The sequence below is a fragment of the Taudactylus pleione genome, unplaced genomic scaffold (assembly GCF_031769625.1).
Source record: "Taudactylus pleione unplaced genomic scaffold, aTauple2 ptg000041l, whole genome shotgun sequence".
Taxonomy (NCBI): domain Eukaryota; kingdom Metazoa; phylum Chordata; class Amphibia; order Anura; family Myobatrachidae; genus Taudactylus; species Taudactylus pleione.
The window spans coordinates 35977923-35991235 of NW_028284443.1; the positions used below are offsets into that span (position 1 = coordinate 35977923).

Here is a 13313-nt window from a genome sequence, read left to right on the forward strand (position 1 = left end):
CGTCTGTCTGTTAAAGGATTACATCGGTGACAGCATCCAAGTAGGCATGTCAGACAGTCCGTACCTGTACTGGCAGGAAAAAGAAGCAATTTGGAGGTCCCTGTACAAACTGGCTCTATTTTACCTGAGTTGCCCCCCCTCCAGTGTGTACTCCGAAAGAGTGTTTAGTGCAGCCGGGAACCTTGTCAGCGAAAGGCGTAGGAGGTTGCTTCCACAAAATGTGGAGAAGATGATGTTCATAAAATGAATTATCAACTCTTCCAGGGAGACCAGCCTCCAGAACGTACAGAGGGACCTGTGGTTGTGGATTCCAGCGGGGACGAATTAATACTCTGTGAGGATGAGGATGTACACAACACTGAAGAGGGTGAGGAATCGGTGGATGAGGACGACATCTTGCCTCCGTAGAGCCAGTTTGTGCAGGGACAGATTAATTGCCAGCTTGTTTTGTGGGGGCCCAAAAGAAACAATCATTTCAGCCACAGTCGTGTGGCAGACCCTGGCGCTGAAATGTTTGGTTTGTTAAAGTGTGCATGTCCTGTTTATACAACATAAGGGTGGGTGGGAGGGCCCAAGGACAATTCCATCTTGCACCTCTTTTTTTTCTTTGCATTATGTACAGTTTGGGGCCTAGTTTTTCAAACTGCCATCCTGTCTGCCACTGCAGTGCCACTCCTAGATGGACCACGTGTTTGTGCCGCCCACTCGTATCTCTTAGCATAGTCATCCAGCTACATCGATGCAACCTTTTGGACATAAAAACACTATTGTGAGGTGTGAGGTGTTCAGAATAGACTGGAAATGAGTGGAAATTAAGGTTATTGAGGTTAATAATAGCATAGGAGCAGAAAAACCCACAAATTCTGTGATTTTAGCTGTTTTTATGCTTTTTAAAAAAAAAATACAGAACCCAAAACACGGAAGGGTGGTTTTGGCAAAACCAATCCAGATCCAAAACACGAAGAAAGATCCAGATCCAAAACCAAAGCACAAAACACGAAAAGTGGCCGGTGCACACCCCTAGTGTGTATGTGTGTTGGAGAGAGAGAAAGTACCAACCACTCAGCTCCTAGCTGTTTTTTTTCAAACACAGCCTGTAAAGTGACAGGAGCTGATTGGTTGGTACTTTCACAATTTTATCTCTCTCCAAGCTTTCATGAATACCCCCCATAGATTGTAAGCTCCACCTGGGCAGGGACTGAATATGGGCTGCGGAGACCTGGACATAAACAAAAACACGCCTTTTGGAGATGCCCCCTTTGCACGCACCAGTATAGCAGGTGCAAGTGTCTAATAGCAAATTAGGTACATATGTGATCACATCTCAAGATGTGTACAACTCTGCATTTGTGTGCTGCTTGTGAGCATTATAGTCCTGATTTACATCCAACTCTGCATCAGGCCAGATCTATCTATGACAAGTGAGTGGTCTTGTAGGAAACATAATAGTTGCTAGAGACGTGTGCTCTTCATCCATATTATTATTATTTTTGAACAAAGCTTTGCTGCATGAACCTTCAACTTACATGTGTTATTTATCTTGTGTCTGAGAAGCATTATTTTCTGTTTCTTTAATTATATTATTCGCTAGTAAACAGACATGGCATATTCCAAGTCACCTTTGTTCACCTCGACCCCAAACCTGCCCCCTCACTGCTCCGTCCCCAAACCTGCCCCCTCACTGCTCCATCCCAAACCTGCCCCCTCACTGCTCTGTCCCCAAACCTGCCCCCTCACTGCTCTGTCCCCAAACCTGCCCCCTCACTGCTCCGTCCCCAAACCTGCCCCTTCACTGCTCCGTCCCCAAACCTGCCCCTTCACTGCTCCGTCCCCAAACCCGCCCCTTCACTGCTCCGTCCCCAAACCCGCCCCCTCACTGCTCCGTCCCCAAACCCGCCCCCTCACTGCTCCGTCCCCAAACCCGCCCCCTCACTGCTCCGTCCCCAAACCCGCCCCCTCACTGCTCCGTCCCCAAACCTGCCCCCTCACTGCTCCGTCCCCAAACCTGCCCCCTCACTGCTCCATCCCAAACCTGCCCCCTCACTGCTCCGTCCCCAAACCTGCCCCCTCACTGCTCTGTCCTCAAACCTGCCCCCTCACTGCTCCGTCCCCAAACCTGCGCCTTCACTGCTCCGTCCCCAAACCTGCCCCTTCACTGCTCCGTCCCCAAACCTGCCCCTTCACTGCTCCGTCCCCAAACCTGCCCCCTCACTGCTCCGTCCCCAAACCTGCCCCCTCACTGCTCCGTCCCCAAACCTGCCCCCTCACTGCTCCGTCCCCAAACCTGCCCCCTCACTGCTCCGTCCCCAAACCTGCCCCTTCACTGCTCCGTCCCCAAACCTGCCCCCTCACTGCTCCGTCCCCAAACCTACCCCCTCACTGCTCCGTCCCCAAACCTGCTCCATTCTCTCTGTATACTTACCCCCGCCATTCCCAGCGCAGAGCGGTCCTCTGTCCTCACTGACTAGAGACTGTCCCATCGCTCTAGCAGTGGGAGTTGTTGGAGACAGAACAGACCTTTGTAAATTGATTTATAGATATACATGCTGTGTTACAGAAAGCAGGAGATTATGAAAATCTTATTTCTTTTATTTCAAGGCCATGTCACATGGGAAGCTGTCTGAGGGTGTTCTACTATGATTAACATTTCTACCTAACAGCAATGATGGCGCTTTAGGTCCAATATCCAATGTGTGGTTTGTATGTTGTTGGATGGTTATCCAGTGGATGCTCCAGTTTCTTCCCTTAGTCAAAGTAGATTGGTGCCCAGACATGGCCTTTGTTTGTGTGATTTGAGATAGGGGATTAGATGTAAGATCCGCTGAGGTAAGGATTCATATTTTATTGTACAGTACTGCTGAATATGATGGTGCTTTTTAAATACTTTCAACCTTTGTGTATGCTGTGAGGGAATACCTGGGCTTCTGCCTCAGCGGGTGAGCAGTGTAATTCACCACATTTCACTACTGCTCTCCTCCAGCCTGATGGTGACCAACACATCTGCACACAAGTTTCTATAGTAAGCTCCGCAAAAAAAAGTGGAGGAATCCCACTAAAAATATTTATATAAATTAAGAATTTAATGAACAATGGTAAAGTTAAGTTATATGTGGGGATGTGGCCTGGACAGGCATGGAGTAGACAGAAGTTACTACATCTCTCCAGCCTGAATATCCTAATCAGTGTATTCTTTTGTTCCTAAGTCTACCCTGACACTACGGGCCTGATTCAGATCCGGTCGCTAGATGCGGCCGTTCGATCCCAGCGTATGCAAATTCAGCTAAGTGACGTCAAGGCAGGCGGTCGCACGGCAAGGCATAAGCATGCCCACTATGTCTTGGCGTGTGATCACTTTGTGTATGCAGACGCCCACCAACCTGTCTTCAGCCGCCCACTAGCGAACGTCATCTCCAGGAAGTATATGCAACTATCAGTACATCGTGTTCCATCGGATCTGACCGCAGCGCTTGCGGTTGACTGTACCCTACGGCAAGCACTGCGAGCACTTCAGTGTATCATTCAACCAAGTGACGTGTACTATGACGCTGCCTGTTAATTATGCACGCCTCTGAAACGGCGTTCAGATGCTCAGGCACGCCTGCGTGCGCACCTCCACTCCCCAGTTTCCAGTGGCCTGCCCCTTTTACCACCCACAAACGGCTTGACCTGTCACTTATTCAGCTGGGCTGGCTCTGCTGGGCGAGCGATTGCTTCCCGATCGCTCAAACTAGTTTAAGCACGCGCACTAAGATGCATACGTAATTGCATAACATCGGCCAGGAACAAGCGAGCGGCTGCTTGCCAACGGGTCTGAATCAGGCCCTGTGTCTCCTCCTGGACGCCTCTACACCTCTGAGGCATCTTCTGAGCGTGGTCTGGTGGCTGGGCTTACCACGGAGTTCTGCTTCTTTGGGGTCCATTGACATGCTCGGGTACCAACTTGAAAGTTGTTCTGCACATCTCACTCCTCTGCAGCTCTGGCTTGTTGCCTCTTTGACTGTGCCTGCATTTGGCTGTCTACTTGGAGTCTTGTTGTCTGAGGGTAGTGCCTGCTGATTGCGCCATTATCTGAAGCTGGTTGCCACTCTGCAACCCTGGATTTGAACTTTACATTGCAGGCACTGAGCTGAACTTTTCCTTTTCCTTTTCTCTCCTCTCCCCTCCCCGAAGGGGAGGTTAGGCACTAGGGTGGGGGGTAGAGGATTAGCATACTTACCACCCCTGTTGGGATCTTGACTATGTGGGGTTCCGACATCGGGATTTGAGCCGCCAGTATTTCATACCTGTCCCCCCTGGAGCGCTATATCAGTGAGACTAGTTACTGCCTTTGTTATTTTCCTTTATGGGCAAACACTCGCAATCCTTGGCTCAGCTGGAGCATTTCTCATGGACTGGAGAACCTCTGGGTCTTCTGCCCTACTATCTCTTCGCAGGCGTCCTCACCTCCTGTGCCTCCTGATTGTTGAGGCACCAGAGGTTACCTTACAGCAATTACTGCAGGACATTACCACCTTTGAGAAAACTGTTACTGGTACAATTGTGGAAGTCCAAATTGACCTTTCGTTGTTTCATCAGGATATGCAAAAGATCTGAGAGAGGGTGGGCGAAGCCGAAATTCATAATTCCATGTCTGTGGTCAAGCACAATATTCACAACCAGGGGGAAAACAATAAGGCAATTGATCATTGTGTATCCACTATGGGTGATGTAGCTCCTGTATACCATATCTCATTCACTGATCCTGCTTCCCAGATGTCGACCTGCATGTAGGAACAGTTTCTTACAAAAATGTTGCAAACAGAGGTCATCATTCTCCTGTCTGTGAACTCCAGACATGACTCTACTGGCATCTATGCGAAAACTCCCGTTTCCGTGATCCTGATGCTGTTTTGGACCTGGCTTCAATCAGGATCCTTTGGACTATATTGGATGATGGGTTGTTGTGATGATGCAGAGGTCTCTGTTTCGGCTTTGTCCAGTTTATTCTAGTATCCATGATTTCCTGCCTCCCTCCACCATGTTATTCCGGCTGTGTGTGGAGGCTGGCGGCCTTGTTCGTCCCACTGTTACATTTCGTGAGGTTGCTGTTTGGCTGGAACATTTGTCTCCATGGTGGAGACTGAATCTGGACTTATTGAGTTTCGTTGTAACCCTTCTGGCTGCTGAAGTTACTGCTGTGTGTAAATTTTTCTACATTGTGAAGTTTGTTTGTGTAATGTCTGCTTTTATACTCTTTTAACAAACGCTCCTGAGTGTAGTTCTACTACTATGCTTTATTCTTTTTGCTTAATTTTTTTTTTTTTCGTTTGCTTTGGTTCATATCGTTTATTCTATATTTTACTGTTAATTTTATCTAGATATCTGCGCAGATGTTTGTCCTGCTGTCTTCTGATCTGTCCCTATGAGCTTGCCTAGCCCTGCTGGTCTGTTATGTTCCCTCTCCGTTATGGTTATTGTTGTTCTTAGGTGGGCTGGCTTGGCGGAGTGTTCACGGTGACCTAGATCTTGTGACTGTCTACCCCCTTTTTTTCAGCCCCCCTCCTTTGGTGAGATGCTGGACTCACCGGTTCCATTACTGTGTCTACAGAAGGGTGGTTCTGTTGCAAACCTCCTTGCCTTACAGCCTTTTTTTTACGGACCGCTCCCATCAGCTCATCACTGTTGTTCACGATTGTATGCACTATTTTATTGTATTTTAGTCTGTCTGTATTTATTGTGCTACTGTTTGGCCTTATCCTATGGCACTTCAGGTGTATTTTCCTGTCTGCACTGTCCTCCTTTATTACTTGACCTGTAGTTTATGAGTTGTGAATGTGATTTATTTTTTCATATCTGTTTTTCATTTCTCTGTCTTGTCTTTTATGTGTTCAGAAGAGTATTGGTGGTGGGGCTTTGCCGCGGTAGAGGAGTGTGGTTGGTTGTTCGGTTTGTAAGGTACGTCGCAGTTGGGGATAGGTACAGTATACAGGGTGGGATGCAGACAGAATGTTGCCTATGGGATTCTGGCGGTCACAAAACCGGCGCCGGCATCTCGACCGCCGGAACCCCAAAGGTAAGTACCGGGGTTAGGGTAAGGGGTTAGGCACTAGGCTGTGGGAGGGAGTTAGGTTTAGGCTGAGGGGAGGGAGGGTTAGATTTAGGCACCGGGAAGGGTTAGGGGTTAGGTTAGGCTTACTTTCGTGGGGGTGTTGGCATTCTTATCTGGTCGGGATGCCGGCATCAGGATTCTGACTGTCAGCATTCTGTACCCAACCCATACAGAGTGGGGGTTGGCTTTCTTTAGATGGGGTTTATTCTTGTTTATGGCACAACACATGTACTGTTTACATGTTACAGTGTAACCTGATGTTGGGAGTTTGTGTACGATTTTCCGTTAGGCATGAGTTTAATCATTTCCTATGTTTTTCCATGTATCTGGTGTTATTATGAAGTGTAATTCCTATCTCTGCTGTGATTCTCCGTAGACTCATCGAGTGGCGTGAAGCAGGAATGGCACCTTCGGGACCTCGCCTTGTTGCTAGGAGCTCTATATGGTTTCTGATACTGTGGGTCATAAGGGGTTTGCACACTTTAGCAGTCACATCCTCCCTGCACTTGGCTAGATCTTATATAGTTGAGATATATCCTTGTATACGAGGTATGTCTATAAAATAACGAGACTGTGATTCCACCTAGTAAACAAAGCAATCAGAACCGGTTCTAACTGCATACATAGTAACCTTCAACTTGTCTGAACCTGCATGACCAGCAGCAAGACTCTCACGTTCAGTTGATTGTGAGTCGCCATTTAATTTGGTTCTGTTTTCTGTAGTGCCGAAAAATGCTAAGTTTAAAAGTTGAACAACGTGTCAGTTTGACATTTTTTGTAAAAAATTTTCCGATATCAAGGGTGTAATTTTGCAAGAATGAGCTCCAGAAGGCACAACAGTTACCCAGCATTATTATAAGGAAGTTTTGAAAAATCTGAGAGAGAGTCAGAAAGAATCGGCCGCAACTGTGGAAAAATGGTTTCATTCTTCTCCAGGACAATGCGCCTGCTCAGTACTTTCTGTGAAGCAGTGTTTGAGCGACAATCACATTACTACACTAGAACATCCTCCACATTCGCCCGATTTAGCACCTTGCCACTTTTATCTTTTCCCAAAAGTTAAATCCGTGCTTAAAGGGACACATTTTGAATCAGTTGATGCTGTAAAGAAGAAACGGTAGATATGTTGAAAGAACTAACAGAAATTGATTTGCTCCATGCCTTCCACCAGTGGGGAACAAGACTACAGCGATGTATTAGTGCAAATGGGGAGTATATTGAAGGGGACAAACATTACATTTGTAATACCAATAAATAAAGATGAGTTATTTAATCAGTCTTGTTATTTATTAGACATACCTCGTACTATTACTATTTTTGGTTCGATGCCTGCTGGTTCCAGTACTAGCCGAGGATTCGTCCAGCACTTGGGTATCATTTCCTTGCAGTGTATTTTGACATCATCAGTGTTCATAATTATTCTATTGATTCTATGTATTGTATAACATTAAATTTTGAGTGAGCTCAGTAAATAGTCTACCACAGTTCTGAATATTTTTAATTAATTAAAAAAAAAAATTATATATAACTTTTTTATTTTTTTTATTTAGAGAGAGAGCCTTGTTTAAACAAAAAACAAACAAACTAGAACTATCTAAAATGTATCTGCAGCTCCAACAGGGACACCCATCCCAACCAAAATAATTTGTAAATAAAACAAACACCAATGTTTTTTCTAAATATATATATTTATTAGGAATCTTCCTAGCATATGTAGGTCTTTATACCAATGGCTCCAGTCACCCAAATGGTGTGAAAAGTTCCAGTGTGTAAGCCCGGCAGTGTTTTCGGTGAATTGCTATTAATGTCACAGCACTGCAAGTGAACCTTACTACTTACGCGTTTGTCAGCTGCTGAATGCCATTTCATTTGATGCACTCAGGCGAGAAGCGAGCAATGATCAAGACTCTTATCAATCATCTGTTTTAATGGACTCTGTGTTCTGTAATTTGGTGCAGCATCTCAATATTGTTATCACATTTATTTCATTTACGTAAATGTGTTAAAAATAATCTATTGGCTGGTTTTGTCAATGCTCTTATTTATTAATATCCTATAGTTCTTTTCAATTGGGAACAAACACTAGAATAATACAAAACTGGGTATTAATAGACAAAGAGGCACTTGTTCACAAGCTAGGAGTTTGATACGGGATGTAGTTTAGATCCCAGTTGCCAGAATTCCGGCACCAGTCAGAATCCCAGCGCCGGCATCCTGAAGGTAAAATGTGGGGTTAGAGCTAAGCGCTGGGGCGACAGTTCGGTTTAGACTGCAGGGGGAAGGGGGGAGAGGTTAAGGTTAGGCAGCGGGGAGGTTAGGTTTAGGGGTAGGGTACTTACGACAGGTGTTGGTATCCTAACCCTGTCGGGATGCCGGCATCGAGATTCTGACTGCCGGGGTCCCAAGCGTGGGCATCCTGTACCCAACCTGTTTGATGCATGAGGAATTTATTGAAGTGTTATATGCATACATACCGACCTTTGAATACATCCTTTCCTGCGCAGGACTGGCAACATAATTAGTTCCTGCCCATTTCCCGGAAAAGTCCGTGATTTGTGGGTCCACGAGTAGGGGGTTGGGCCAAATTACACAAATTGTGCCATTTAGCCCCACCTCCTCACAGACCCAGAAATTCCCCATTAAATATCCGCATCCTGCCTGCTTAGATCTGCCTACAATTCCGGGGTACGGGGGGCTAAGCGAACAATCAGGAGCCTCCCGCGACTTCCAGGAGTGTAGGCAAGCATGGCTATATGTTGGATATTGGTCCAGCAAGATTGCATTGGTAATATGTGCTTTGTCAGCTATATGAAGCATTGACACTGCAATATTGGACTCAGGGCCTGATTCAGACCTGCTCGCAAGCGGATCAATGTTTGGCCACTGCGCATGGGCACGCCGAAGCTGGCTCCGATGTGCGCATGTGCGAGACCCGGCTAGCGACGGGTGCTACGGCGCTACGGGTCTCGCACCAAAGCGGGGCAGCTGTCGATTTTGATTGGAGGCGGACAGCGGCGGTGGCTGGCCAAACGGAGGCGCTCCCGAAGGAACGCCTGCCTTTTGGGGGCAGCCCCACTAACATCACGAGTGATGTCAGTGGGTGAGCTTCCGGTTCTAATAGAGCCGAAAGCTCACTGGGGCTTGCGGGAATGAGACCCTACCACAAGGGTTTCGTCGCAAGCAGCGATGGTCGAGACCATCGCGACCATCACCTGGCCGCTCACAATAGCTGTGGGTGGTCACCCACAGCTAAGCGAGTGGCCAGGAGGCCGCACAAAAAAAAACCCTGATTCAGAGCGTCTCCCTTACACATGCCACACTGTACACCCCTCCCCCTCTCCCTTACACATTATGCCACAGTACACCCCCTCTCCCTTACACATTTGCCACTCAGTACACCCCCTCCCCCTCTCCCTTACACATTATGCCACACAGTACACCCCCTCCCCCTCTCCCTTACACATTATGCCACACAATACAATTCCCCCCTCTTCCTTCCACATAATGTCACACAGTACAACTCCCCCCCCCCCCCCTCTCCCTTACACATAGGGGCATATAAACCCCGCAGCTAATTGGCGCGCTGGATGGGATTAATTTAGCGGGGATTCCACGCGTGGGTGTCCCTGAGACCCCGCGTGCGAGTCCCCTGCTGTTTGATTTTACCTCGCACCTCATGTAGGTGCGAGGTAAAATCTGCGTGAGGCCGCCCTATTCGGCCTCACGCGAGCATGAATAACACACTGATTACGCAGTTCTCGTGGAATCAGTGTGTTCTCGCGTGGAAGTCCTGTTTTTTGACGCGGGGAAAAAGCTATTCTATTGAATAGCTTAACCCCGCACCGCGGGACTTTCTCCCCTCAATTGCTCGCGGGAGAAGTCCCGTGGGTAATTGAATATGCCCCATAATGTCACACAGTACACCCCCTCCCCCTCTCCCTTACACATTATGCCACACAATACAACTCTCCCCCTCTCCCTTACACATTATGCCACACAATACAACTCTCCCCCTCTCCCTTACACATTTGCCACACAATACAACTCTCCCCCTCTCTCTTACACATTATGCCACACAGTACAACCACCTCTCCCTTATACATTATGCCACACAATAGAACTCCCCCCCCCCCTCCCTTACACATTATGCCACACAATACAACTCCCCCTGTCACATTATGCCACACAGTACAACTTTTCCTTACACATTATGCCATACAGTGCCACATTCCCCTCCCCCTCTCCCATCTTGCCACGCAGGGCTTACACAATATGCTGGGGGAAGCCTTCTCTGCACACATAGAAACCGTTGTAATTCCTACACAGTTCACCTGATTTGGATGTAATTACCCTCAAATTAAATCTGAAAGTCTGCAGTTAAATCACATCTTGTTTGTTTCATTTCAAAGCCATTGTGGTGGTGAATAGAGGCCAAGATATGAAAATTCTGTCAATGTCCCAATATTTATGCACCTGTGTGTGTGTGTATGTGTATATGTATATATATATATATATCTATATAAAATATATACACACACGTGCAAGCGTGGACAAAACTGTGCCTTTGTGTGCCACCACTTGCTCTCCATACATCTGATGTGGGTAACTATTGACAACATACTGGAGCTGATGTTGGTTGCTTTATAATCATATGTTTTACAACATCTGAATCAGTAGCTGTAATGCATTATAAGTTTACTACAGTGAATAAGTTGCATTTTAAACTTGGCTTTTACATAGGTTAATTGGATACATCAGTTCACCAATACAGTCTGAGATCTAAGGTCTTTATTGTATTCCATTTTCCTGTATGCCTGCTTCCTCAATTTCAAGGTTATTAGTCTTGACATATAAACTCTTGGATTTGGACAATTTTAGTCACAATTAATGTTCCTGATTCAGAGTGAACATGAGTGCCTTAATCCTCTTATGAGAATTAATTGCGTGTTTCAGCTCTAACCTCTGACCCCCTTGCAGTCCGTGCCTTCTGGGGCCGGTTTATTCCTAAAGGACCAGTGTTGGTTACTGAACACATAACTCTTAAGGTGATAATTCCTTTCATGACAGTAGCATCGCAGAATGTTCTTTGTTATCAAAATAACAAAACCCATTATTGTTGGATTTGAACCGCAGAATATCAGGAAGTTACTAATATGAAACAAGCAGCAACAAGTAGGGAAAAAATAATTTATAGTTATTATACAGCAGCATTTTGTATAGGAATGTGATCTTGACTGTATCCCAATCACTGAACAGCCTAGTAGCTCAGAATTAAGTGAAACTGTTTAAAACTCTGCATAAAATTGGCATTGGACAGGGCTCCCCTCATTTATATACAGAAAACGTATTATTGACAGAGAACCCGATCTGAGATTTACGCTAATGCAATTACTTATGGTTCACAGTTGCTAAAATATGCTAATGCATACCAGAGCTTATCCGTGCATAGGGACGCCCACTGTGGCTTTCTCATATCTGTCCGATGTACAGCAGCATAAACATCGGCAACATCGACGCAGATCGGCCAGCTTGTAAGTAAAGTCTGACCAGCCTCAAACACTGCGGCTCTCCTGACACGCTGAGCAGCGAAGGAGAACGCAATGGCTAATTTATGCACGCCTATGAGTTTAAACTGTCCCGACATGCCTGCGTTTGCTTAGCCACCGACCATTACCTCCCCCAAACTTTGTGAGTGAATGCTCTGCGCCAACGTTATCACAATATAATCTGCGCGTGCAGCGTTTGTGCATGTGCTATGGCAAACAATCACTCGTACATAAATACAATGCATAACTATCGACATTGCGTCAATCTTAGACTCAGGTCCAAAATTTAGTTAGTAGTGAGGGGAAGGAACATTGAGGGGGCAGCTCACATTCTTTTGTGTAAGTGTCTAGTGCTACCAAATATTCCTACACACATAAATTAGGGGCTGTGGTAATAAGGCGTACGTCTAATTAAGAGTTTGCTTCCAAGATAACGTTATTATTTCATGGTCCTTCTAGTTTTCTTACAAGCACTCATTTCCATTCTTGACAAAATAAGATGCAAAACAATCACCTTTAGCAACACTAATATTTTGTTTATACTGCCCAGGCTGATAACTGTTGGCTTGGGGAACAAACATAAGCAAGTGTGCCATGATCTTCCAGCATACTGTAAGTTACTAAAGTTCTGAGTGTGCTTAGTGTCGTGTGTGTGTGTGTGTGTGTGTGTGTGTGTGTGTGTGTGTGTATGTATGTATGTATGTGTATATATATATATTTATTTATAATATTATAAAAAATCATACAAACTCGGCACTCACCATTATATTTCCAATCAGTACTTATAATCCCAGGGAATGTTGGTTCCAAAGTATTGCAATAATTTGTCAAGCTGACTGTTCATTCCCTACGCTGACTTTAATAAATATGAGAATTTGGCTCTAGGTATCACATAGATTTAAATACACATCATGCTTTTCCAATAGGTTAAAGGCCCCCATACATTAGAGATTGATTGCAGCAATCGTGCAATTTGCAATCGATTGTGTATAAGAATCTTTCCCTTTTTCAATCGATTGTGGCAATTCTGCAATCTGCAATCGATTGAAAGGGAAAGATTTTTATACACAATCGATTGCAAATTGCACGATTGCTACAATCAATCTCTGATGTATGGGGGCCTTTACATATAAGAACATGGGGTGCAAGAGCAAGTGTGACCACATAAATTTGGCATAAACAATTGGCTTTGACCCACGGCACTCAAACATCTGCAGTGCCAATGTTATGTGACCAAACCATTTAAATAAAAAAAATCATACAAACTCAACACTCACCATTATATTCCAAACTGTACTTATAATTCCAGGGAATGCTAGTTTCAAAGTATTGCATAATGTGCATTTAAATCTATGTGATACCTAGAGCCAAATGTTCATATTTTTGAAAGTCAGCGCAGGGACTGACCACAATGGGAAGACCGTGATGTGGTTGGTCAGCTTGACAAATTATTGCAATACTTTGGAACCAACATTCCTTGGAATTATAAGTACAGTTTGGAATATAATGGTGAATGCTGAGTTTGTATGATTTTTTTATTTAAATGGTTTGGTCACATTACACTGGCACAGGAGATGTTTGAGTGCCGCGGGTCAAAGCCAATTGTGTGTGTGTAGTGTTCAGTCTAGCTCCGGCGGCAGGCAGGGCGCCGGAGCTAGAGAGGGCACTTCCGTGCGCAC

The 13313-nt window shown here is 45.6% G+C and overlaps 1 protein-coding gene across 4 annotated transcripts in view; it reads left to right on the forward strand.

Annotated features, from left to right (window-relative positions):
• GGACT (gamma-glutamylamine cyclotransferase) overlaps positions 1-13313 on the forward strand; it is a 60610-nt gene that overhangs the window by 35061 nt on the left and 12236 nt on the right. Inside the window, exon 2 of one of the 4 annotated variants that reach the window (XM_088458164.1) lies at positions 6465-6545. The exons of the other annotated variants lie outside the window; for them this stretch is intronic. Coding sequence (XP_088314290.1) covers positions 6531-6545 — 15 coding nt within the window. The 5' untranslated portion in view covers positions 6465-6530. The remainder of the gene's footprint in view (positions 1-6464; positions 6546-13313) is intronic. 4 annotated transcript variants of the gene reach the window in all.